This window comes from Heliangelus exortis, chromosome 28 (assembly GCF_036169615.1).
Source record: "Heliangelus exortis chromosome 28, bHelExo1.hap1, whole genome shotgun sequence".
Taxonomy (NCBI): domain Eukaryota; kingdom Metazoa; phylum Chordata; class Aves; order Apodiformes; family Trochilidae; genus Heliangelus; species Heliangelus exortis.
Window position 1 is genome coordinate 4,495,007 of NC_092449.1, and position 25,086 is coordinate 4,520,092.

Below are 25,086 nucleotides of genomic sequence, written 5' to 3' on the forward strand. Positions count from 1 at the left end.
AGTGCCAGGAGAGACCCCCAGGCATGGGGGAGCCCAGGGTGCTGACGGACGGGGGACAGGGATTCTGCGTGGGATTCTGTGTGATTGAACCTCCCATAGCCCCACGTAGTGGTGTGACCTGGAAAAGCCAAACTGGAAATGCCTTTTTTTCAGAACTCACAGTGACCAAGTTTCAGAGGCTGCGGCGGTGGCCGTGGCGCCGGGCAGGGACGTGGCAGCGGTGTCTGCAGCTCTCGGAGCCACAGTGAGGGGGTGGCTGGGGCAGTGCTGGCTGCAGTGGCCACATCCAGCACCTCGGGGGGGTACCCGGTGCCCGGCACAGCCCTCTGCTGCTTTGCCTCCCGGGGAGGGGTTTAATGCGGATGCTTTTTATTGAAACCTTTTTTTAAAACTTTTTTAACAGAAGCGGGAGGCAGTTTCTGGTGCAATCTCCATGTATTGGGGCTCAGGCTGGATCCCTCCGTGCCGGGGGGCTGGGAACTGCCGCAGACCCCTGAGCCCCGGGGCAGTGGGGGGGCTGAGCTCCGGGGGGCACCGAGAACCAGCTTGCGGGGGGGGTAGGGGGTGGTAACCGGTGCTGCTGTCTGCTGATCCTCACGGTGGGCAATAAAAAACTTCCCAACAGCTGGATGTGCCGCGTCGTCCAGAGTTTTTGAGTTAAAGGCCACAATTCAGAGAGGCGGGAGGGGCGGGGCAGGGCGGGGGTGTTGGGATGGGGCGGTGTGTGGGTGTGTGGGTGCAGGTGACAGGGTGTGTGTGGGTGTGTGGGTGTATGTAACAGGGTGTGGTGGGGGTGTAGGTGACAGGGTGTGTGTGGGTGTGTGGGTGTAGGTGACAGGGTTTGGGGGGGGTGTAGGTGACAGGGTGTGGGGGGGTGTGAGTGGGTGTGACGGGTATGGGGAGGTGTGGCAGGGACGGCGGTCGCCCGGGGAGGTGCAAAGTCAACAACGGAAGCGCGGCCGGGATCCTCCCCCCCCGCCCTCAGATCCCTTAAGCCCCTCCCGCTGTGACGGCACCGCAGCCGTTCCGCGGTTGCTGCGACGCGCGGGGAGCAGCGCGGGTGGCGAGGCAGGAGCGTGGCCCTGTCCCTGTCCCCATCCCTGTCCCTGTCCCCCTCCCTCAGAGCCCAGGAAGTCTCTTAAAGGGGCAGTGCGGGGCCGGCGAGAGCACTATCGGGGCTCCCGGTCCGGGGGCTGCTGCGGGACTCGGCGCAGCTCCGTGTCCCCATCATCCCCAGAGCTGTCCCCATCATTTAACACGGAAGGGGGTGGGGGGGCTTGGCTGCGGGAGGGGGGCAATGGGGAGCCCCAACCGCCCCCGTGTCCCCGCCGTGGTCACCCAGCTGGGGCTGCTGCTCTGGAAGAACTTCACATACCGCTGGCGGCGGCGGGTGAGCGGGCACAGGGGTGGGTGGGAGGGTCCCGGGGGCTGGAGGAGAGCAGGACCCACCCCCCAACCCCCCTCTGTCTCCCCCAGAGCCAGCTGGCCATCGAGATCCTGTGGCCCCTCTTCCTCTTCCTCATCCTCATCTCGGTGCGGAGGTCCCGCCCACCCTTCAAGCAGAATCAGTGTGAGTGTTCTGTGCCCTGGGGGTGCCGGCCCAGACCTTCCGGGGAATCCCCTCCCCATGCTTGGGAGCCCTGTGGGGTGACACCACCCAGCCCTGGGTGACACCAGGGAAGGCAAAACTGGGAGGTGGATGTGAGCTTGGGGCTCGCTGGCATTTCCCTGCTGGGGGGTGTGAAGGACCCCGGGGGTCCCGTGCTGCCCTCCCCGGACCTGAATCTCCCTTTCCTGCAGGCCATTTCCTCAACAAGGCCCTGCCCTCAGCCGGGCTTGTGCCCTGGCTCCAGGGTTTTGTCTGCAACATGAGGAACCCCTGCTTTCCACACCCCACGGTGGGAGAGACCCCTGGCCTGGTGAACAACTTCAACAGCTCCCTGTGAGTGGCGGGGCCAGGGGGACAGCAGGCAGAGGCAGGCAGTGGGGCTGGGGTCTCACTGCCCACCCTGTGTCCCCACAGGCTCTCCAATCTGCTGACCGAAACCCATGACTTTTTGCACAAAAACGATGGGCTGCAGCTCCTGCAAAGCTTCAATCATGCTCAGCCCATCCTCATACAGCTCTGGGAGGGCTCAGGGGACGTGGCCAGAGGTGAGCACAGGAACTGGGGGGTGCTGGGGCAGTGAGACCCCCCTGACTGACCCCTGCTTCCTCAGTGCCGTTGGACTTACACATGCCAAAAAGGGAGAAGGTCTTGAAGTTCCTAGAGAACAGAGTTTCTCTGCCACGGACGCTGGCAGAAATCCTGCTGAAGTCTTCAGTCAACCTCCGCATCGTGAGTATCGGGGTGCTCCCTGCTCCCCGGTCTGCTGGGGGCTGTGGTGTGACCAACCCCACTCCTGACAGCTTGAGATGAGGGGGCCCGCGCTGAAGAGCTTGTTCTGCAACATTTCGGACATGATGCGGGGGGGTGATCAGCGTCTCAGGGATGACATACAGGCAAACCTCTGCAACCTGTCCTACCGCCAGCTCAACGCCATGGTGCACATCTTCCTCACCGAGACCAACATCCCCGGCCTCCTGGCGGTGAGCCCCTGCCCAGCTGGGTGCTGAGACCCATGGGGTGCTGGGTGGAACAGGGACAGAGACCCCCATTCTTCCTAGTAGGGTTGTGACCACTTTCCCTTCCCTTGCCCTCCACGCAGGACCGGATGAACTCAAAGGAGAACCTGATGAAACCCTTGGCCAGATTCCTGCAGAACTCAGCGTTCATGTTGAAGGAGGTAGCACCCCACCCCCCTGCCCCTGCACAAGTGCATCCCCCCCACTCTGTGCACCCCAGCAGTGCCCCATTCCCTGCTGTGTCCCTTGGTGTCCTGTGCCCCCTTCCCGTCCCCCTGTCCCCAGATCTTATCCATGTACAGCAAGTTTGAGCGGGAGAAGTACGCCTGGGCTCTGAGGTCCCCTGGGGCCAGCACCTTGGATGCCCTGCAGCTCATCACCTGCGGGAGAGCTGGGGGCACGGGGCCGCACATTCCCTCCCTCAACTGGTACCAGTACAGTGACATCAAAGCTTTCCTGAAAAGCAGCAGTAGGAGGCAGGGACCCAGGAATCGGGATGAGGCCAGCAGTGAGTCAGCTGCGGGGGGCTTGGCTGGGGGCTCGCTGGGCACAGGGCTGGGGCAGTGGTGGGGAGGGGGCGGTGAGGAGGGGGCAGTGGGGAGGGGGCAATGGTGAGGGCTGCTCTCTGTGCACACCCAGGTCCCTTCTGCCGAGAGCTGTTCCAGAAGCTGGAGTCCAGCCCGTTCTCCAGCATCATCTGGCAGGCGGTCAAACCCATGATCTTCGGGAAGATCCTGTACACCCCCCCGGGCCCCGGCCCTGACAGCATCATGGCCGAGGTGAGCAGGGGGCTGCGGGGGGGGCTGGGAGGCTCAGCCCTGCCCTGCCTCACCCCCCACCCCCACCCCCACCCACAGGTGAACCGGACCTTCCAGAGGCTGATGGCGCTGGAGGAGGTGGGAGACAACTGGAAGTCCCTGGGACCCAGCACCTTCTCCTTCTTCAGTAACAGCCTGGAGATGAAGATCCTAAGGGTGCGTGGACTCCAGACCCCTCCCCAGCAGGGGCTGAGCTGTGGTGGGATGGGGGTGCCATGAGGTGCAAGGTGGGGGCGTGGTGGGGTGTATGCAGAGCGGGGTGGGCTGCGTTGCCCCCCCAGCTCCCTGGTGTTTGCAGAACCTGCTGTTGTCCCCGCGCACGGCACAACTCCTGTCCAAGTTCTTCAGCAGCTCCGTGAATCTGCCCGCGCTGGCCAGGTTCCTGGGCGTCCCGGCGAAGGCCTCAGGGATCACCTGGAAGGAGGTGTTCACCGATGTCGATGCCATCCTGAGCACCCTTCCACAGTTCTTGAGGGTACGTGTGGCCCTGGCTGCCCGGGTGGGTCAGCTCCCTGAGCCCTGCTGATCCTGCCTGCCCTGCCTGCAGTGTGCCCGCCTCAACAAGATCGAGGCGGTGGCCACCGAGAAGCAGCTGGTGGCCCGGGCCATGGAGCTGCTGGAGATGCAGCAGTTTTGGGCAGCTGTGGTCTTCCAGCCCCCCATCAATGCCACGGCCCCCAAGCTGCCCCCCCACGTCCACTACAAGATCCGCATGACCATTGACAACGTCATGAGGACTGATGAAATCAGGGACAGGTTGGGAGACATCTTTCCCTTCCCTTCCCTTCCCTTCCCTTCCCTTCCCTTCCCTTCCCTTCCCTTCCCTTCCCTTCCCTTCCCTTCCCTTCCCTTCCCTTCCCTTCCCTTCCCTTCCCTTCCCTTCCCTTCCCTTCCCTTCCCTTCCCATGGCTCTGGGGGTCCCCTCTCCCAGCACCATGCTCTGCCCTCAGGTTTTGGAAGCCAAGCCCCAGTGCTGACCCCTTTGGTGACATGCGCTACGTCTGGGGTGGCTTTGCCTACCTGCAGGACCTGGTGGAGCAGGCGGTGGTGCGGGTGCAGACCGGGACCCGCCCGCAGATCGGGCTCTACCTGCAGCAAATGCCTCACCCCTGCTATGTGGATGACATGTGAGTGGGGGGGGAGCTGCCCCGGGACCCTCTCAAGTGGCCAGGATGGAGAGGGAAGGGTCGGTGCCATCTCCCTCAGGTTCCTCCGTCGGCTGAGCCGCTCGCTGCCCCTCTTCATGACGCTGGCCTGGATCTACTCGGTGGCCATGATCATCAAGGGGGTGGTGCACGAGAAGGAGACGCGTGTCAAGGAGACAATGAAGACCATGGGGCTGAGCAACGGGATCCTCTGGCTCAGCTGGTTCCTCAGCAGCTTTATCCTCTTCCTCCTCAGCTCTGCCTTCCTCGTCTTCATCCTCAAGGCAGGTTGCAGGACGCGGGGAAGAGGTGGGGATGGTGTGGGGAGCTCGCACAGGGGGCTCCGCAGTCTCCAACCTGCCTCCGTCTGCAGGTGGGAAACATCCTGCCCTACAGCAACCCGGCCACCATCTACCTCTTCATCAACACCTTCTTGGTGGCCACCATCAGCCAGTGCTTCCTCATCAGCACCTTCTTCTTCTGCTCCAACCTGGCCGCAGCTTGTGGTGGCATCATCTACTTCTCCCTCTACCTGCCCTACGTGCTGTGTGCTGCCTGGCAGGACTACGTCACCTTCCCAGTGCGCATCCTCGTGGTGAGTGGGTATGGTTCCCCCTCCTCAGTGCCCCTCGGGTGCCTTGGGGTGGGGGTTTCTGGGCTGAACCCCCCTGGGCTGGTCTCACCACCCCCAGAGCCTGATGTCACCGGTGGCGTTCAGCTTCGGCTGTCAGTACTTCTCCCTCTACGAGGATCAGGGGGTGGGCAGCCAGTGGCACAACATGGGCAGCAGCCCCCTGCCTGGAGACCGCTACAGCCCTGCCACAGCCATGGGGCTGCTGCTGCTGGACGCTGCTCTCTATGGCCTGGCCACCTGGTACATCGAGGGCATCTTCCCAGGTAAGCACAACCCCCCCCCCTCAAGTCCCTCACACCCCCTCAGCCCTGGCCCCGCTCAAGCCCTGTGTGCTGCAGGTCAGTACGGGATCCCCAAGCCCTGGAATTTCCCCTTCCTGAAGAGCTATTGGTTTGGAGAGCCAGACGAGAAGCCCCCACTCCACACCACCCCCCTCACTGCTCCCCGAGGTGAGCCCCTTCCCATCCCAGAGCCATGTGGCCAAGGGCTGGCAGTCACGGAGCAGGACGTGTGCCCCCCAGCCCCAGGCTTTACCCTCCCCATGAGGGGTCCTGCCCCCTGGAAGAGGGTCCTGCCTGGGATGTGACCCTCTGTTTTTTTCCAGCGCTGGTGGAGAAGCCCCCTGCCCATCTCCAGCCCAGCGTCTCCATCCGCAACCTCGTGAAGGTTTACCCGGGCAGCAGCCATGTGACTGTCAATAGCCTGAGCCTGGACTTCTATGAGGGGCAGATCACCTCCTTCCTGGGCCACAATGGGGCTGGCAAGACCACCACCATGTGAGTTGGGGGCTTGGGGGGAACGGGAGCTGACCCTGGCTCTGCCCCGGTGTGGCCACATTCCCATCCCATCTGCACTGACCCAGGCTCTGAGTACTGGGTATAGGATGAAGCACCCCAGCCCTGCTGCCTGTGACCCCCTTTCCCCACTCTGACCCCCTCCAGATCCATCCTGACTGGCCTCCTGCCCCCCACCTCGGGCACTGCCCACATCCTGGGCCGGGACATCCGCTCCGAGATGGAGAGCATCCGCAAGACCATGGGGGTCTGTCCCCAGCACAACGTGCTCTTCGACATGTAGGCAGGGGCAGGGTGGGCAGGGTGGGCAGGGGGAGCAAGACAGCCCCCCAGCTCACCCCTCCTGCCCCAGTCTGACAGTGGAGGAGCACGTCTGGTTCTACGGGCGGCTGAAGGGGCTCTCGGAGGAGCAGGTGAAGGCGGAGATGAAGCAGCTGATCCAGGACACGGGGCTGCTCCACAAGTGCCGGGAGCCCACCAAGAACCTCTCGGGTGGGTGCTGGAGGCAGGAGTGGCTCCCGAGCAGGGGGTCCTCAGCCCCATCAGGCTCCCCCCTGATGCTGTCACTCCTGCCTGGCAGCTGGGATGCAGCGGAGGCTCTCGGTGGCCATCGCCTTCGTGGGGGGCTCCCGGGTGATCATCCTGGATGAGCCCACAGCAGGGGTTGACCCCTACTCACGCCGCAGGATCTGGGAGCTGCTGCTCAAGTACCGCAGAGGTCAGGGCTGGGGGGCTGGGGGGGGAACCCCGCTTTCCCTTCTGTGTGTCTGAGCTCCCCCAGGCCCCTGAGTACTGGTGGGTGATGCCCACAAAGGAGGGGTCAGTGAGGGGGCTGGGGTCCCAGCCCACTGCCCGCCCCCAGGCCGCACCATCATCCTCTCCACCCACTACATGGATGAGGCGGAGCTGCTGGGGAACCGCACGGCCATCATCTCCCAGGGACGGCTCTGCTGCTGTGGGACCCCCCTCTTCCTCAAGGCCAAGCTTGGCACAGGCTACCACCTCACCCTGGTGATGCGCAAGCCGGGCAGGATGGGTGACGGCACCAGGACCACCAGAAAGGTGAAGCCCTCGGCCCTCTGGCTGTGGGGGAATCCCCAGGTTTGGGGCTGGGTCCTGCCACGTGGTGCCAGCCTCCCGCTGCTCTTTCTCATAGGATTGGGTCAACTTGGACAAGAGCAGAAACCTGGAGCCAGACATGGTGGCCAGCACCCCTGGTGAGGATCCCTTCCTGCACCCTCAGTGCTGTGGCACCCCCTGGGTGCTCCCCACACACTCCCCATCAGCTGTGCGGGCTTGGGGGTTCATCCAGCCCCTCGCCAGGCTCTCAGCCCCCCTGCACCGGTGGGGAAGGGGCTCCCTGCCTTCTCCAACCCTCTCCAGGGACACCCAGAGTGGGTGCAGGGCTTGTGCCAGCTTTGGCCAGTTCCTGCGGCAGCCACCAGCTCCTTTCTCTGGTCCCCAGACTTCTCCCTTCTCCCCTCAGGTGTGGCCCAGGTATTGGCACTGATCCAGGAACTGGTCCCTGGCTCCCGGCTGGTGGAGGACATCGGGCACGAGTTGCTCTTCATCCTGCCCTACAGCGGGGCCAGGGATGGGGCTTTTGTCAGACTCTTCCGCAAGCTGGAAGCTGGCAAGGACCCGCTGGGCATCTCCACCTACAGCATCTCTGACACCACCCTGGAGGAGGTACCCGGAGAAGCTGCAGCTCTTGTGGTGCCCACGCTGCCTGGAGCTCAGCCCAGAGCTGCCTGACCCGGGGGTTTGGCCTCATGTTTAACCCCAGCCCCTTCCCACCCTCAGGTCTTCCTGAAGGTGACCCAGAACACGGAGCTGGGTGCTGGCACTGCAGGTAAAGGATGGAGCTGAGCACTGTGAGGAGATGCTCAACACTCCCGGAGCAGAAGGGGTGTCCCCAGCACCCCACGTGTCCCTCGCCCTTCCCAACTCTGGGGTCCCAGCTGGCAGCATCCAAGGGTGCAGGGAGGTGTCATGGGCTGTGGCCTCAGTCCCACCCTGGTGGTCTCACCCCCCTTTTGTCAGATACCAAGAGAGAAGCAGCAGCCCCCAGCAAGGAGAGGGATGTGGAAGCAGAGGAAATAAAGCTGGGTAAGGAGTGATGGGGGGACGGACACCCTGCCAGCCCCCCGCCCCCTGTGCCCCCCGCCCCAGCTCCTCCCCGCCGGGGCCGGGGCTGGGGCCAGTCCCGTCTCTGCCCTTGCAGTGAAGGAGCCCCCGGCCCCGGCCCCGCGGGGGGACTGGGGGCTGCAGCAGCCGTGGGGAAGGGTGAAGGGGGGAGCACTCCACTGGCAGCAGCTCCGTGCACTCTTCATCAAGAGGATGCTGCACGCCCGGCGCAGCACCCGCGGCTTCTTCGCGCAGGTACGGCCCCGGGGCTGGTGGGGAGGGGTTGGGGCAGGAGGGTGAGGAGCCCCCCCTGACCCCCGGCTTCCCCCCCACTCCCCTCACAGATCATTCTGCCTGTTGTCTTCGTCTGCTTCGCCCTGCTGTTCAGCCTCATCACACCCCCCTTCCAGAAGTACCCCCCCCTGCTGCTCCAGCCCGGGATGTATGGGAAGCAGTTCACCTTCTTCAGGTGTGTCCTCATCCCTGTGCCCGTGTGCCCCCTGTGTCACCCACCCCCGTGTCCCTGTGTCCTCTGCTGCCATCTCCCACTTCTCCTGGCAGCAACGACCTCCTGGGGAACAACGACATGGAGCAGCTCCTGGCTGCACTCCTGGACGAGCCAGGGTTTGGCACCATGTGCATGAGGGATGCTGAGATGGGGTGAGCAGCTCCTCCCCTGGGACGGGGGGCTGGTGGGGACCTCACCCCCCACCTCTGCCCTGGGAGCAGCCCTGAGATGTGCTGGACCCCCAAGCCTCCCCGTGACGGGGGGTGATGGCAGAACCTGATGGCTCTGCCTTGCTCCAGGTGGTAACAGGGGTCTCCTGTCTCTTTCTCTCTGTCTCTCCCCCGACATGGTGCCGGTGGCCAGGAAGAGGCCATGCCCCCCAGCTTCCCATCCTAATGGCTTCGTGGTCCCCTCGGTCCCCCCGGCCCTGCTGGCAGCTCTGCAGATAGACAGATGGACACCGGCCAACCCGTCCCCCTCCTGCCGGTGCAGTGAGCCCTGGACTCAATGGGTGTTGCCCAACTGCCCCGAGGGGGCTGGGGGGTTCCCACCGCCCCAGGTAACCCCAAACCCACAGCAGGGCTGTCTCTGGGGCACTGGGTGCAGGGGATGCTGTGGGATGGCCAGCGGGGCTGCGTGTCCATCCAGCCCCTCTGTCTGTCCCACCCAGGTGGAAAGGGGCACGGGTGACATCCTGCTGAACCTGACAGGCAGGAACATCTCTGACTACCTGGTGAAGACCTATCCCCAGATCATCCGTGAGGAGTGAGTGCTGGGGCCAGGGACACCCAGGGGACACAGTGGGGAGGACTTTGGCATGAGCTGCCACTGCAGCAGGGACAGGGAGGGACATGGGGGACCAAACCCAAACAGGGTCCACAGGGTAAGGGAGGAAAGCAGGGGGTGTTGGCTGGTTGTCAAGGTGCTGCTGTAACATCTCCTGTGGGGTGGGGGTTCTCTCCCCACCCCATTTTTTTCAGACGGAAGGAGAAGACGTCAGTGAGCGAGCAGAGGTGAGCCTGGGGAGGGGCTGGAGTCTTGTACAGGGAGGGGGGGGGCAGGAGGTCTCCTGTGGGGTCAGTAAGAGCCTGACAGATCCATCTATGGGCAACCTCATCCCTGGGCTGCTTGCCCCTCACTGTTGTGTCTGGGCAGAAGGGTGCTCAGGGCCAGGAGGGTCTCCCCGGGATGGTGGGTTTGGAAGTGCTGGTCTTTCCCCCCAGGTACGGGGGCTTCTCTCTGGGCTCCAGAAGCAGCCAGGACATCCTGGTGCAGGAAGATATTGACAAAATGGTGCTGGAGATCCGGGACATTTTCAACATCACTCCGGTATGGCCGGGGCTTTGCCCCCCTCAGCTCAGCTCCAGCATCCCGGTGCTGGGAGGGCTCTGGCCGGAGCCCACTCCCCACTCCATGTTCCCACCCCCAGGGCAGCCACTCAGAAAAGCTCCTGCTCAACTTCAGCCACTTTGTCCAGAACTCAGCAGCAAAAAACACCGTAAAGGTGTGCCTGGGGATGAGGGTCCCACAGGGAGAGGGCCATGGGGGCGGCAGGGTGCAGTGGTGGGACTGGGGGGTCTGAGCCCCCGGGCTCTCCTGTCCCACAGGTCTGGTTCAACAACAAGGGCTGGCACTCCATGGTCTCGTTCATCAACGTGGCCCACAATGGGCTGCTGCGAGGCTGGCTGCCCCCCGGCACCGACCCCACACTCTACGGCATCACTGTCACCAGCCACCCCCTCGACCTCAACAAGAAGCAGCTCTCAGAGCACTCCTTGTGAGTGCTGGGGACGGGGTCCCATGGGGCTCAGCCGGGGACACGGGGCTCATCCCCCAACCCTGGCTGAGCCCACCCCACTCCGTGGCAGGTTGCCCACCCGGGTGGATGTGCTGGTCTCCATCTGCGTGATGTTTGCCATGTCCTTCATCCCAGCCAGCTTTGTGCTCTTCCTCATCGAGGAGAGGGTCAGCAAGGCCAAGCACCTGCAGTTTGTCAGTGGGATGAAGCCCATCACGTACTGGTTGGGCAACTTCGCCTGGGACATGGTGCGGGACGGGGACAGGGATGGGGTGCAACTCCCGGGGGGCCAAGTCCCACTCATGAACCCCTCCTTGGCTTCTCCGTGCCCACAGTGCAACTACCTGGTCCCTGCTCTGCTGGTCATCCTCATCTTCCTCTGCTTCCAGCAGCAGTCCTATGTGTCCTCAGCCAACCTGCCCGCCCTGGTGCTGCTGCTGCTGCTCTACGGGTGAAGGGACAGTGGAACCCTGGGGGGGGGTCTCAGACCCCTGGCTGGACCCTGGAATGGGGAGAATGGGGCTCTGAGCAGGGTTGGGGGCAGCCCTGGCTGTGGGGTGGTAGTGAAGGGGAGGTGGGGTGCTGGTTCACACTGCTGTGTCCCCCGGCCAGGAGGTGCACCCTGGCCAGCCCCTCCCTCCCTGCCCTTCCAGGTGGTCCATTACCCCCCTGATGTACCCAGCTTCCTTCTTCTTCAGCACCCCCAGTACTGCCTACGTGGCCCTGGCCTGCATCAACCTCTTCATTGGCATCAACAGCAGCATTGCCACCTACATGCTGGATCTTTCCTTAGACCATGTGAGCCCTGGGCTGCCTCGGACCCCTCTCACATCCCTGCTGGGCCAGCGTCAGCTCCCCCTAACCCTCTGCCCTTCACCCCAACAGAAACTCCACGACATCAACAGAATCCTGAAGAATCTTTTCCTCATCTTCCCACACTTCTGCCTGGCTCGAGGCCTCATGGACATGGCAAGGAACCAGGCGATGGCTGATGCCTTCAAGAGGTTTGGTGAGTGTTGTGGCTGCTCCCCTTCCCCACAGCCCGGGCAGTGCAGGGCCCTGTCCCAGTGTCCCCTCACTCCTACAGCCCCTCTTGCTGCTTACAGGGAACAAAGGCTTCGTGTCCCCCCTCTCCTGGAATCTGGCAGGAGCAAACATGTTTGCCATGGCCATTGAGGGCATCATCTTCTTTCTCTTCACCCTCTTGCTGCAGTACCGCTTCTCCCTGCAGCACAAGTGAGGAGCAGCCGTGGGGCAGCCGTGGGGCAGCCGTGGGGCGGGTGGGTAGCCCCTGGAATTGCCCCTGCTGGTGTTGCCCCCAGGTCACAGACTCGGCGGCTGCCCCGGCTGCAGAGGGAGGACAGGGATGTGGCCAGGGAGCGGGCAAGGGTGCAGAGCATGGCCCCGCAGAGCTCCCTCCTGCTGCTGAAGGACCTGACCAAGGTTTGTGCCGTGGGGCTGGGCCCTGCCGCATCCCTCGCCGCGGGGCCGCAGCCTCTGCCGGAGCTCCCGGTGCCACCGGCAGGGACGGGGGGGGAGCACCCGGTACCACCCGGGCTCTGCCACGCAGGTGTACCGGCACAGGAACGTTCCGGCGGTGGAGCGGCTCTGCTTGGCCATCCCCCCCGGGGAGGTGAGTGCCAGACAGACAGACAGATGGACGGACAGATGGACAGACAGACAGACAGACAGATGGACAGACAGACAGACAGACAGATAGGCAGACAGACAGACGGACAGACAGACAGACAGACAGATAGGCAGACAGACAGACAGACGGACAGACAGACAGACAGACAGATAGGCAGACAGACAGAGAGACAGGCAGGTGGAGCTGGGGCTGGGGCTGCCCTGAGTGCAGTCTGTGCCCGTAGTGCTTCGGTCTCCTGGGAGTGAACGGCGCGGGGAAGACCAGCACCTTCAGGATGCTGACTGGGGACACTGGGGTGACACTGGGGTGTGCCTGGCTGAAAGGTTACAGGTGGGTGAGACGGGGAGGACCCCGCGGCTGCTTGTCACACAGCATGGGTACCGTCATCCCCCCCCCGTGCCCGTGTCCCAGCTGCCTGCTTGCTCTGGGCTCGTCCCTGCTGCGTGCTCATCCCGCAGTCTGCTCAGCCTTGTCACCGTCCCCAGTGTGTGCTCAGCTTTGTCCCTGTCCCCACAGCGTGCTCACCAACCTGCAGCTTGTCCGCCAGCACGTGGGTTACTGCCCTCAGTTCAACGCCATCACGGAGCTGCTGACGGGGAGGGAGAACCTGGAGTTCTACAGCCGCCTGCGGGGCATCCCTGAGCAGGACACCCCCAAGGTAGAGTGTGGGCCCCCCCGGCCCCCCGGCCCAAGGAGACCCCCCCTCATCTCCTCTGTGTCTCTGGCAGGTGGTTCAGTGGGGCCTCACCAAGCTGGGGCTGGAGCTGCAGGCGGACCAGCCGGTGGGCAAGTACAGCAGGGGCAACAAGCGCAAGCTCTCCACAGCCATAGCCCTGCTCAGCTCCCCACCCATTGTCTTCCTGGTGAGTGGGGGCAGCGAGAGGGTCCCGTGGCAGCCCCTGGCCCCTGCCCGGGCTGGTACCACCTCCGGGGCCGTTGCAGGATGAGCCCACGACAGGGGTGGACCCTCACGCCCGGCGGTTCCTGTGGGACTGCATCCTCAGCGTCATCCGGGACGGCAGGTCCGTGGTGCTCACGTCCCACAGGTGAGTTCCCAGGGTCCCGGGACCACCTTGGAGGGGAGGCCCCCCCCCCCCCCCTCTGGGGAGTCCCCCTGACTCCTCGCCCGTGGCAGCATGGAGGAGTGTGAGGCACTGTGCACCCGGATGGCCATCATGGTCAATGGCCGGTTCCGTTGTCTGGGCAGCATCCAGCATCTCAAGACCAGGTAATGGGGCTGGGGGCTTGGGGAGGGGTCTGACAGCCGCCCTTCAGGGATGGGAAAAGGGTCGGGCCCTGCAGTGATGCCCCTCTCCCTGGCAGGTTTGGGGATGGCTACACGATGCTGGTTCGGGTGGGTCTCCCGCAGGCCCTGCGGGTGCACCGGCTGCTGCGGAGCCTGTTCCCCGGCATCGCCCTGAAGGAGCAGCACGGGGAGGTCCTGCACTACCACCTCCCCTCCCGTGTCACCTCCCTGGCCAGAGTCTTCAGCGTCCTGTCAGACTGCCGCAGCCGATACGACATCGAGGATTTCTCCGTGTCCCAAACCACCCTTGACCAGGTGATGGGGGAGAAGCGGGGCAGGAGGGTGCAGACACCGGGGTCCCGCGGCGCTGCCCCTCACCCTGCCCTTCCCCACAGGTCTTCCTGCGTTTCGCCAGGGAGCAGACTGAGGAGGAACCCCAGGGTGTCAGCGTCCCAGAGGACAAATCCCCAGGGATGCTCAGGCGCTGGAGGAGGTGGATACCGTTCCTGAAGGACAACACCTCCCGGAACGTCATCATCTGAGCAGGGACACAGTGCCCTGCAGACCCCTTCCTGCCATCGCTGGGGGTCCTGGGGCTCCGTGGCACCCAGCGGGCAGGGGGCTCACTGCTTGCTGTAGCAGAGCAACGAAATAAAATCCTGTTTCTGCATGGGGGGCTCCATCGCCCTCACGCTGCGACAGCCCCAGCGGGGCACACGTGAGCCAGGGGGACCCCACGCGGGCCAGGGGGACCCCATGCAGGGGCAGCAGTGGCTCGGGTAGAGGTCTCTGTGGCCACACCGCTCCTAACTCCCCCTTTCCCCGTTGCGGGGGGTGGTGCGGGGGTCTCGGCCTCAGCCAGGGGGTTCCTCCTGAGGCGGGGGAAAAAAAATATGGAACGCTTCACGAATTTGCGTGTCATCCTTGCGCAGGGGCCATGCTAATCTTCTCTGTATCGTTCCAATTTTAGTATATGTGCTGCCGAAGCGAGCACGAACTGATGGGCGGCGCTAAAACTATTTAAACCTCCATGCAGCCAAAATTTTACAGTCATGGCGGGCAGCCAGCCGCCTGCCTCTTTCCTCACCAATCCACTCCCTCAAGAGACCTCGGTCTGTATTTTTGCGTTAACGTAAAATCGTCCTTTTTGTCACAAGTTCTGCGGCGCTTTGGGGCTGAGCGGTGCATGCCGGGAAACGCCCCTCATTTGCATGCGAGGGCGGGGCCGGCGAGCGGCCGCCACCGTCCCGGCGTTCCCCGCGGCGTTCGCGCAGGCGCGTTCCCGCCCCGCTGGGTGCCGGCGGAGGAAGATGGCGGCGGGGCGGTGAGGGGACGGCACCGACACCGATACCGATACCGGCACCGGGCCGGGCCGGGCCGACACAGCCCAGCCGCGCTCCGGGACGCGCCGCCCCGGTGACAGACCCGATCCCTTCCCCCTCCATGGCCGCGGGGCCGGCCCAGGAGCCGCGTCCCCGCCGGGCCTGCTCGGGCCCCGCCGCTCCCGGGCCCCGCCGAGACAGCAGCCCGCAAAGCCACGCAGCCTGGCCCGGGCCCCGCCAGGACTGAGCCGACCTCCGCTCCGGAGGCGTCCGAGGCCGACCCGGGGCGGCCACCCCTGAGGAGAGCGGGACGGGGGCAGCGCCCGCCCGGACCCCCGCACCGAGCGGCCCCGGGCCCCTCGCCCCGCATCCCCCCCCGGTCCAGAACGGCACCGCCAGCGCCCTTCGGCTGCCGGCACAGGGGTCAGGATGTCTGAGAACCAGCCGAACGCCAACAACCACCACCCGGCTAACAACAACGGGGGCGGTGGAGCTGCCGGGGGCAACAACCGCGGGGTCCGCAACCCCAACCTCAACCAGAACCCCCTGATCAATGTGCGGGATCGCCTCTTCCACGCGCTCTTCTTCAAGATGGCAGTGACCTACGCTCGCCTCTTCCCACCCTCCTTCCGACGCGTCTTCGAGTTTTTCGTCCTCCTCAAGGTGAGGGGCAGCGTTTCAGGGAGCAGTGGGCGTTCCTCTGCCCGCCCTGACCTTTCATCCCTTTCCTTACAAACGCCTGAAAGTTTGGCTCTGCTGGAGGCCGCCGGGCTGAGCTCTGTGGGCTGCTTGTCTGCCAGAAAGATGGGACCCCTGGGGTGCCCAGAGAGCAGGGCTGGAGTTAAGAAGCAAGCCCTGAGCCACTTACCAGGCTGGGGAGGGTCAGGCCCAGGAGTGTGAGGGGTTTCTGTTTCCATTTTCAAGCAATCTCTGTTTTTGGATAGTTTCAAACACGAGATATTTAACTGTAGTGTTTTGTGGGAGTCTTTTCTAGAAGCATTAACCCACAACCCTGTTTTAACTTCCTTTCTTTTTAGCCATCAGCACCCCTGGCTGTGCCTGCACAGCGTCCCAGTGCCACACAACAAGGTTTTAACATCTCTTTTTGCTTTTTTTTCTCTTCCCCTGTTGTATAGCTGGGGCCAGGCTGGTGCTGAGGCTGCGGGGCAGAGTGAGGGGTCTGCCTGGCAGTGGTTTTTGCTGCTGGGGATCAGAGCATTCCCAGGGCCCCCGTGCTGTGCTCAGGGTGAGATCTGGTCCTGAGCTCTGCTGCTCACCCAGCCCTGACACAGCTCCTGCTTCTGCCAGCTCCCCCTGCCAGCAGGGAGGTGTTTGATTTACTTTCCTGTGCAGCTCCTCTGCAGATGTGGTGTTTACCAACTTGTTTATTCATAGCAAATAGGTCAGGAGCAATCTTTAGAGAGGAGAAGTGTGTTTGGTTAGGAAGCAGCAGCCCTTGGTGCAGGTGGGAGGTGAGTGTGTGAGTGCTGCCTGCTGCTTCTTGGAGCTTCCAGCTGGGAACTTTGGGCAGCCGTGGGGAATGTCCTGCTGGGTTCACCACCTGCACTGTAGGGAACAGATTTTATGAGCCTGGTTTTGGTGTGGCTCTGGAGCTGTCCCTTGGAGCAAGGAGTGGGGATGTTCTCCCAGCTCCACCTCCTCGCAGTGCTGGCTCAGATGTAGAGCTGCTGGTTCTGCCCTGGGCTGGTGCCTCTCCTCCTCCCTGTTGTTGAGGTTTGTTTTATTTTGCCTTTGTCAAGCTGGGCAGGCTGCTCCAGGCAGCATCAGGAAGGGGTTTGTGCTGGGGAGGGAGTGGTTGGGAGCCACGGGTGTGTTCCTGGTTTTCTCAGCATGCTTTGGAGCCTCCTCACCCATCAGTTTGCCTGTGGTGTGGTGTTCTGGGGACAGTGCTGGTTTGTGGGGACCTCACATGGTGCTGGGACACGTGCTGGTGGCAGCTCTGCTCAGAGGAGGAGGAGATTGGGTTTTGCAGCAGTGCTGGAGCTGCCTGATGCTGGGAGCAGTGGGGTTGGAAGGCATAAAAGCCCTCACCCAGTGATGTGGAACCTTCCCACTCGAGGTGATGTGGGACCCTCCCACTCGAGTTGATGTGGGACCCCCCCACTCGAGGTGATGTGGGACCCCCCCACTCAAGGTGATGTGGGACCTTCCCACTCGAGGTGATGTGGGACCCCCCCACTCAAGGTGATGTGGGACCTTCCCACTCGAGGTGATGTGGGACCCCCCCACTCGAGGTGATGTGGGACCTTCCCACTCAAGGTGATGTGGGACCCCCCCACTCGAGGTGATGTGGGACCCTCCCACTCGAGGTGATGTGGGACCCTCCCACTCGAGGTGGTGTGGGACCCTCCCACTCGAGGTGATGTGGGACCCTCCCACTCAAGGTGGTGTGGGACCCTCCCACTCAAGTTGATGTGGGACCTTCCCACTCGAGGTGATGTGGGACCCCCCCACTCGAGGTGATGTGGGACCTTCCCACTCGAGGTGATGTGGGACCCCCCCACTCGAGGTGATGTGGGACCCCCCCACTCGAGGTGATGTGGGACCTTCCCACTCGAGGTGATGTGGGACCCCCCCACTCGAGGTGATGTGGGACCTTCCCACTCGAGGTGATGTGGGACCCCCCCACTCGAGGTGATGTGGGACCCTCCCACTCGAGGTGATGTGGGACCTTCCCACTCGAGGTGGTGTGGGACCCCCCCACTCGAGGTGATGTGGGACCCCCCCACTCGAGGTGATGTGGGACCTTCCCACTCGAGGTGGTGTGGGACCTTCCCACTCAAGTTGATGTGGGACCCCCCCACTCGAGGTGGTGTGGGACCTTCCCACTCGAGGTGGTGTGGGACCTTTCCAGGGCCAGGAAGAGGTGTTTGGAAGCGAGGGGTGTGTGAGGAGGCTGTGGTGGGGGTGTTGGTGCTGATGCTCTCTCCTGGCTGCTCCAGGCTCTCTTCGTGCTCTTCATCCTCGCGTACATCCACATCGCCTTTTCCCGCTCTCCCATCAACTGCCTGGAGCACGTGAGGGACAAGTGGCCCCGGGATGGCATCCTGAGGGTGGAGATACAGCGTAACTCCAGCAGAGCCCCCATCTTCCTGCAGTTCTGTGGTGTGGAGAAGTTCCCAGGAATGGTGGTCGAACCCACGGCTGAGGAAGAGGAGGAGGAAGAGGAGGAAATGACCGTGGATATGTTTGAAAACAGCTCTGTCAAGGTGAAGAGGAGTTGCTGGGTGTGTGGAGGGAGGAGTTGGTTGGTTGGTTGGTTACTGCAGTCATCCTGTGCACACCGTGTCCTGCTGTGGTCCCTGGGCCACCTGGAACCAGGGTGTGCTCCTTGGCTCTTCCTGAGTCTCCACGTTAGCCTCTGGTGGTTTACTACAGAGAGTAAAGTCTGAGAAAGTGGCCTCTTGTCCTCCTCCTCCTGGAGGTGGGGTCTGGGCCAGGGGGTGTGGAGGGAGGGCAGAAGCAGGGAGGTGCTGGTGTGACCATTCCCTGCTGCCTTTTCCCAACAGTTTGAGCTGGATATCGAGCCCAAGGTGTTCCTCAAGCCCTCCCAGGTGAGCAGCACTGAGGCCCTGCCCCACAACGAAACTCAGGAGTTGTCATTTAGTGAAGCAGCCACTAAAGGTATGCAGCCTCTGCGGGAGACTGTGTCCGAGTTTGAGATGCTAGCCAGAGCAGGTAAAGACCCCTCACTGCTGTCTGTCCTCCCCTTTCCCTGCCTCTGCCTCCTCCCTGCCCATCTCCTTCCTCTTGCCTTCCTGCAGTCACCTGAAATGTCTCCCCTGGGGCATTTTCCTTTGGGATTGTCTGGGCTATAAAATCAGCCTTGGGCTCTGTGGTGACAGCACTTGGTGTCTCAGCTGAATGTCACTCTCCCTCTTCACCATCCTCTGGAGGTCTGCAGGGATCCCCATGCTGACAGTGCACGTGCCTCCTCCTCCTCCTCCTCACAGGGTTTGGGGTGGATTTTGGGTCCCTGAGTCAACGCTGCTCCTTCAAATAGTGAATTAATCCTGCAAGCCACCCAGCAGGTTGTGGTGGATTGGGAGGTGCAGCCCCACATCACTCAGGAGATCACCATGCTCTGTCCTGCCCCTTCTGCAGCTGCTGATGGCTCCTGAACTCCAGAGGGAGATTTAGTGGCTTTGTTTTATTGAAAATGAAATTCTGGTGCTGGAAAACATCTGTTTCTAATGGGCAGGGAAGGAAATATATTTTAAAAAATCCATCTTTTCAAATGGGTTCCAGATACCTTAGGTTTTTTTTTTCCCAGGTTTCTGGGGCTTTGAGGAACTTGGCCTGGTGAGAGGTGTCCCTGCCCATGCAGGAGGGTTAGAACCAGATGATTTTTAAGGTCCCTTCCAGCCCAAACCATCCTGTGGTTGTGTGTACCCCTCATTTGATGTTTAGGCAGACTGTTTCCTTGGAAAAACGTGTTGTGATGCAAAGGGAGTGATCATTGTGTTGCTCTTTAACCATTTTTGTTCCCAGTTGAGCTTGAATTTGTTCTATAATGGAAAGGGAAGATGAAGCAGGCACAGAGGGCAGTGGGGGGCTGGGTGTCAGCCCTCAGTGAGGTGGCTCTGTCACACAGTGTCCTGTGTCACTGTCACTGTGGTTACCTCCCCCTCGGCGGGTGCAAAGTGCCTTTTCCTGACGTTTTCCCAAACAATCTGGAAAGCAAGAGATGAGAACAGGAACCGAGTGGCCTGGGGGCTGTCAGGTGGGCAGGGTTGGACAACCCTCTGCCCTGAGGCTTCCCTGGAGGTTCCAGGGGAAGGGGCTGCAGGTCTGGGGGGGATTTGGGTTTAAATCGGGACCCTGGAGCCCGCTGCTGGTTCTTCTTGCCAGAATGTGGAGGAGAAGGGGGAGAGGAGGAGGAGAAGGAGGGAGGGTCGGGGGTGCTGTTTTCTCTCTGTAACTTTGCCCAGCCTGCAGCTGAGCCCCCTCCCCCTCAGTGTGGCCACAGGAGGAGTACATCGTGGAGTACTCCCTGGAGTACGGGTTCCTGCGCCTCTCCCAGAGCACCCGGCAGCGCCTCAGCATCCCCGTCATGGTGGTCACCCTGGGTGAGTCTGGCACTGACCCTGCTGGGGGAGGTGGTGGTGATGGTGAGTCCTGGTGAGCATGTGGCCCCTCCAGAGGGGTTGTCCCCTCTCCAGCCCTGCAGTGGCAGTCACTGGCAGCTGATGGCGCTCATTTTCCACTCAGGAGAGCGGCGTGGGGTGAGTGGGAGCTGCCCGAGGGGAAGCTGGTCCAGCCAGCCCAGTTTCCTGACTGAGGAGGGAAGAGGTGGTGGTGCTGTGCCAGGGGTGACACTGAGATCTGCTGGCACTCTCTGTTTTCTCTCCTGGGATTTGCTCCCTTAGAACCCATCCCAGTCAGAAATAAAGTCTCCATTCCTGTGAGCTGGTGCAGCAGTCAGGCTGGGTGTCATTACCACTGCCACTCACACTGGAGTGCAGCTGGGCTGGAGGCTCTGCTGGCACGTGGGGGAGTGAGGAGAGGACTCTGCTGGCCACACCATCCCTGTGGCCTGAGGTCTGGATGTTCTGAATGGCTTTTTTTGTCTTCTCTCTAGATCCTACCAGGGATCAGTGCTTTGGGGACAGGTTCAGTCGTCTGTTGCTGGATGAGTTCCTGGGTTATGATGACATCCTGATGTCAAGTGTCAAAGCTTTAGCTGAAAACGAGGAAAACAAAGGTAAGGCTTCCAGCAGCTGTGCAGAGCAGTTGGGTGTTTGTTCTGTGGATACACAAACGTCATCTTCTGACTATTGATTAACCTCCAGAGCAGGGAACAGATCCCCTGTGTTGTGTAGAGATGTGATTGCCAAGGACAGAACAAAACCAGGAGGGGAGAGGTGGCTGCAAACGTCATTTCCCACCACCTATTGCATGCACAGCACTCAGGGTGCTGCTCTGAGGGGGTGTTTCAGATCCTTTTCCTTCAGAAGGTGCTGGAAGCTTGTTCCTGCTTGGTGGGTTCCTCAGACCAAGCTGCTGTGTTTGTGTTTGGTTTCTGTCTCCAGGTTTCCTTCGCAATGTGGTGTCTGGGGAGCACTACCGCTTCGTCAGCATGTGGATGGCCAGGACATCCTACCTGGCAGCCTTTGTCATCATGGTCATATTTGTAAGTCAGCAGGAGCTGGGCAGTGCCTGGACTGCATGTGTGTGAGCTGTGACAGCCCAGGCCTTGAGCTCTTATCTGTTTGTAGAGCCCAGGGAGTACCAGGTTCTACTCCGGGTTCATTTTGTTTATTTTAATGCGGGCTCTTAAAGTCCTAACAGTGAAACAGAGGAGCAGGAATAGGCTGAAGTGGTGGTTTTGTTTTCAGAGAGGAGATTCATGAGTCTCTGAGTGTGGTTAAACACACGGGGTGCAGATTTTTGTCCTGTGAGACTTTTAAGAACAGGCCTCGCTAATTCACCAGGAGTGATCAAGATAAAACTCCTGTGACTGTGTGAGGTGGGGTGGCTGCACGAGACAAGATCCTAAGAGATACCTGAGCCTGTGTTCAGTGTTGGGTGTCTGTCTGTCCCTGTGTCTGTCTGTCCTACTGCAGCAGAGCTGAGGGCTTCTGGGGAGGTGTGAACTGCTGGGAGGAGCACAGAGCAGGACGGGAAGAATCCCCAGATCCAGCTCTGCTGCTGCTGTTTGGTTTGGCCCCTGCTCAAACATTCCAAATCTGCCTCTTTACAAACAAATTACTGTCTATTTCACTGCACTAATACAAAAATTAATTGCTGTTTGTGAAGTCCTAATTGCTCTTTGGGAGGTGGGTGTGTGTGGCTCAGATGAAGGAGCGTGGGCAGTGCTCAGCTCACTGTGGAACACAGCAAGTCCCAGTCTGCCTGTGCTGGCCTCTGCCCTGGCCTGGTGCTGAGGGGTCTCCCCAGACCCCCCCAGCTCTAACACTGCCTCTCCTCTCCCCTGCAGACTCTCTCTGTTTCCATGCTCCTGCGTTACTCACACCACCAGATCTTTGTCTTCATAGGTAAGGATTTTCTAAGGGGCTGAGGGTGTGCTGGGCACTCTGCCTGCTCCAGCACTCTGTGTCCCATGGCTGTTGCTGTCTGAAGGGTCTGGGTGTCACAGCAGAGGGAGTACATCCCCCTGTGCCCCTCTCATTGCCCCCTAGAGCTCATCTGTCTCCTGACAGGTGTTGGGGACAGGGGCAGTGGACTTCACTGCGGGTTGCTGTGCTTAAAATGGGGGTAACCTGGGGGTGGGAGAGTTCCTTGGCCCCACAGCCACTCAGTGTCACTTGTGTTTTCCTTCCTGCAGTTGACCTCTTACAGATGCTGGAAATGAACATGACAATTGCATTCCCTGCAGCTCCCCTCCTCACTGTCATTCTGGCCCTAGTAGGTAAGGACATGGGTTTTCTTTGTCCATGTGCAGCAAGTCCCTTCGGGAGCTGTAGAAAATCCAATTTCCTGTTCTGACCTGGGCAGGGCAGGTGGTTGGTGTGTCAGCTCACCACAAGGGGGAAGGCTCTGGAATTTGATGGCACAGTGAGCTGCATTGTCCTTCTGGGTCCCCTGGAAAAGCAGCTCATTTGGAAATCACACAAACTGGAGCTTTGTCACCTTCGTGTGTTTCAGATTCACACTTCTGTGCCCACATTACATTAGTGCAGTTCGAATTTAAAAAAAAAATAAGCAACCAGAGCCACCCAACTGTGCTTTCAGAGCCAGCTGATCCCCTGGCCATGGCTGTCAGCAGTGAGGCATGTTTGCCCTCCTTTGTGGTCTCTGCTGTGTCCCCAGCTCTGGATGTGACAGAGCTCCTTCCCCTGCCTCCCCGTGGCTGAGCTGGTGTCACCCTGAGCCCTGCTGACATCAGTCCCCTCTGTCCCCAGGCATGGAGGCCATCATGTCAGAGTTCTTCAATGACACCACCACTGCATTTTACATCATCCTGATCGTGTGGCTGGCTGACCAGTACGATGCCATCTGCTGCCACACCAACACCAGCAAGAGGCACTGGCTCAGGTACCAGGGGGCTGGGGCCTCATTCCCACCTTGTCCCTCTCTCCAATGGGAGGAGGCAGCTTCAGATCTGTGCCAGCCCTCCCAGGCAGGAGGGATTCTGCTCTCCGGGTCACCCTGGGACCTGCCCTGCACCTCACAGGCCCAGAGTGTGATTGCTCCACCTGGGTTGTGCCTGGGTGTCAAGAGTCGCCTCAGGCCTCCTCCTGCCCCTTGGTTTACCCTGTTCATAGCCAGGCAGTTTAATTACCTGTTAATTGGAGCCTGCACACCCTGTGCAGAGTGCCCCAGCTCACAGCCAAACCCATCTTTGTCCTTCCTGCTGCCCTGCCCTGATGTTTGTTGCCTTCCTGTCCAGGTTCTTCTATCTGTACCACTTTGCCTTCTATGCCTACCACTACCGCTTCAACGGGCAGTACAGCAGCCTGGCACTTGTCACCTCCTGGCTCTTCATCCAGGTGAGTGGCTGTCACTTTTTTTTGCTGCATGTCAGTGCCCCCAGCCACGTGCAGCCAGGTGCCACTGTGTGGGCTCAGTCACTCCTCCTGCCCCAGAGGCTCTGCCTGACTGTGGCTGCAGCTCAGGCATTGCTGATGTTAACAGCACTGCCAGCAGGAGCACAGGGGAGGAAATCACCTGCAGTTTGGGCTTGATCAAGCTTCTTGTCCAGCTGAGTCTGGGCAGCAATCTTTATTTATGTGAGAGATGGAAATAAGCCCTGGTTTGGAAGTGGAACAGCAGCAGGAGGCTGTTGAGCAGCAGGGCTGTGTGGTCACTGGCTCCAGAGCAGCTGTGTGACTGACAGCAGGCTGATGCTGAGTGAGTTTTGGAAGGTGTTAGGGTAGGATTTCCATCCTGTCCTGCTGGCAGGAAACCCATGGAGGATCCTCCTGTGCAGAGGCTGAAGAGTGGCTCAGGTCTGTGCAGGGAAGGTGCTGGCCAGGCCTGCTCCAAATGGACATCTCCAGGATCCTGGTTCAGGATTCCCTCTGTGGGTCTGTCCTGTTCTCTGTGGCAGGGGTGGAGCAGGGACCTGACCATGAGCTACCTGAGCCCTCCTTGTTCTCAGCCAGGACAAGGGAGTTGGACTGGATTCAGAAAGGAGCTCTGACAGCAGCTTGCAGGGATCATAGCAGAAGGGATAAATCTTTCCAACCTTTGGGATAACCTCGGGCTCTCTGAGCAGCCCAGTCCCGTCCCCCCTGCCTTGACAGCCAGAGGACAGCAGGGTTTCCTCAGGCAGGCCCTCAGCCCACCCTAGGAGTGACTCCTTTCCCTTTGCCTTCTCCAGCACTCAATGATTTACTTCTTCCACCACTACGAGCTGCCCGCCATCCTCCAGCAGATCAGGATCCAGGAGATGCTGCTGCAGAACCAGCAGGTGGGGCAGGGGACGCAGACGACGCTCCAGGACAACCTCAACAACAACACCACAGCTGCCCCCGTCGAGGCTGGGGGACGCAGGGCCCCCCTGACCCCCGGGCCCCCAGGGGACAGCAGTGGCCCCGCTGCCCTGGCTCCCGCCGAGGCCTCCAGCGTCATCGCCGCCGCCACCTCCGTGGGCAGCGACCTCAGCTGGGTGGCCGAGACCGCGGCCATCGTCACCGAAGCCTCCTTCCTCTCTGACCTGAGCTCCAGCCTGCTGGAGCCCAACGTGGTGCACGAAGCCGTGGCCAACGGGAGCCCCCAGGATGCCACTGCCTCGGGTTTGGTTGCCCGCATCAGGGTCAGCAGCGACCACCCCGAGGCGGCCGTGGGCTCCATCACCATCGAAGTCACCTCAGCCCCCGCGGTGGCTGCCGAGGGGGCTCCGTCCGCGCCCCCCGGCCCTTCCCCTCCCCAGCAGACTGCGTCTGTCGAGGGCTCGGGCGGCCAAGCGAGGCCTAGTGACAAGGACAAGGTGGCAGGGAGCCCCCCGGCCCCTGCCCAGGACACTGCTCGGGACAGGCACCCCGGGGAGCGGGGACAGAGCAGCCCCTGCCCAGCCCCAGCAGAGAGCAGCACACCTTGCTCCAGAGCGTGCTCGGAGCCGGACTCGAGGAGCCTGTCCTGAGTCTCTGTGACTTCTCTGGACTGCCAGGAAGACGTTTGGATTTCCTTTGTTTCTATTTCTCACTTCACCATCATCCTTAACCCATTAATTCCTCTTCGCAGCAGCAGAGTGGCTGGACTGGAATCGCAGCTGCAGGGAGAGCCACGGGAGAAACTTGGAGCTTCCCTGCTCCTTGAGGGGAAGAGGAGCTTATGACCCTCCCCAGACACTAGATCTGCTCATGCCAGAGCAAAGTTGGCCAATAACCAAAGCAGAAACCACAGTTTGACCCCATCTTTTTTCTCCCCTGTCTCAGTCAGTGGGTTTGGGGGGGTGGGAGCTGCCATCTCTGGGTTAGAGCTTCCATCCC

At 61.4% G+C, this 25,086-nt stretch overlaps 2 protein-coding genes and 1 non-coding gene across 4 annotated transcripts; 2 read left to right on the plus strand and 1 right to left on the minus strand.

Moving 5' to 3' along the window:
* The first annotated feature begins 1,042 nt into the window (after positions 1 to 1,042).
* ABCA7 (ATP binding cassette subfamily A member 7) lies at positions 1,043 to 14,016 on the plus strand. Its single transcript, XM_071727927.1, has 49 exons — positions 1,043 to 1,390; positions 1,477 to 1,570; positions 1,801 to 1,942; positions 2,024 to 2,154; positions 2,220 to 2,338; positions 2,410 to 2,589; positions 2,709 to 2,786; positions 2,911 to 3,133; positions 3,265 to 3,404; positions 3,483 to 3,599; positions 3,742 to 3,918; positions 3,991 to 4,199; positions 4,394 to 4,570; positions 4,650 to 4,872; positions 4,962 to 5,183; positions 5,281 to 5,485; positions 5,561 to 5,671; positions 5,827 to 5,998; positions 6,164 to 6,295; positions 6,369 to 6,508; positions 6,597 to 6,734; positions 6,879 to 7,078; positions 7,173 to 7,233; positions 7,503 to 7,705; positions 7,820 to 7,868; positions 8,060 to 8,125; positions 8,241 to 8,398; positions 8,488 to 8,612; positions 8,705 to 8,803; positions 9,015 to 9,210; positions 9,322 to 9,416; positions 9,632 to 9,664; positions 9,875 to 9,980; positions 10,081 to 10,155; positions 10,259 to 10,428; positions 10,520 to 10,697; positions 10,785 to 10,900; positions 11,103 to 11,247; positions 11,335 to 11,458; positions 11,556 to 11,685; positions 11,772 to 11,892; positions 12,020 to 12,082; positions 12,324 to 12,430; positions 12,617 to 12,758; positions 12,829 to 12,963; positions 13,043 to 13,146; positions 13,236 to 13,328; positions 13,424 to 13,661; positions 13,742 to 14,016. The coding sequence occupies exons 1-49, from the start codon at positions 1,298 to 1,300 to the stop codon at positions 13,886 to 13,888; spliced, it is 6,702 nt and encodes a 2,233-aa protein (XP_071584028.1). The 5' UTR covers positions 1,043 to 1,297; the 3' UTR covers positions 13,889 to 14,016.
* Positions 14,017 to 14,233: 217 nt separating this feature from the next.
* Positions 14,234 to 14,340, minus strand: LOC139788320 (U6 spliceosomal RNA). The gene has a single exon (XR_011722840.1). It is a non-coding gene; the product is annotated as a U6 spliceosomal RNA (small nuclear RNA).
* Positions 14,341 to 14,619: 279 nt separating this feature from the next.
* On the plus strand, positions 14,620 to 24,999 carry TMEM259 (transmembrane protein 259). 2 transcript variants are annotated; one of them, XM_071727695.1, is made up of 11 exons: positions 14,620 to 15,331; positions 17,632 to 17,898; positions 18,199 to 18,367; positions 19,648 to 19,758; positions 20,271 to 20,393; positions 20,722 to 20,822; positions 21,630 to 21,687; positions 21,978 to 22,061; positions 22,555 to 22,687; positions 23,043 to 23,142; positions 23,976 to 24,999. In XM_071727695.1, the coding sequence occupies exons 1-11, from the start codon at positions 15,098 to 15,100 to the stop codon at positions 24,735 to 24,737; spliced, it is 2,142 nt and encodes a 713-aa protein (XP_071583796.1). In that variant the 5' UTR covers positions 14,620 to 15,097; the 3' UTR covers positions 24,738 to 24,999. The 2 variants fall into 2 exon arrangements, with proteins under 2 accessions (XP_071583796.1, XP_071583797.1); XM_071727696.1 differs by having other exon boundaries at positions 18,199 to 18,313.
* Positions 25,000 to 25,086: the final 87 nt, after the last annotated feature.

Coding starts and splice junctions, on each gene's coding strand:
- ABCA7 (XM_071727927.1), top strand. CDS start 1,298: ATGGGGAGCCCCAACCGCCCCCGTGTCCCCGCCGTGGTCACCCAGCTG. Junction 2,155..2,219: donor CTCAGGGGACGTGGCCAGAG/GTGAGCACAGGA, acceptor CTGCTTCCTCAG/TGCCGTTGGACTTACACATG. Junction 3,919..3,990: donor CCCTTCCACAGTTCTTGAGG/GTACGTGTGGCC, acceptor CCCTGCCTGCAG/TGTGCCCGCCTCAACAAGAT.
- TMEM259 (XM_071727695.1), top strand. CDS start 15,098: ATGTCTGAGAACCAGCCGAACGCCAACAACCACCACCCGGCTAACAAC. Junction 17,899..18,198: donor TTGAAAACAGCTCTGTCAAG/GTGAAGAGGAGT, acceptor TTTTCCCAACAG/TTTGAGCTGGATATCGAGCC. Junction 20,394..20,721: donor TGAAAACGAGGAAAACAAAG/GTAAGGCTTCCA, acceptor TTCTGTCTCCAG/GTTTCCTTCGCAATGTGGTG.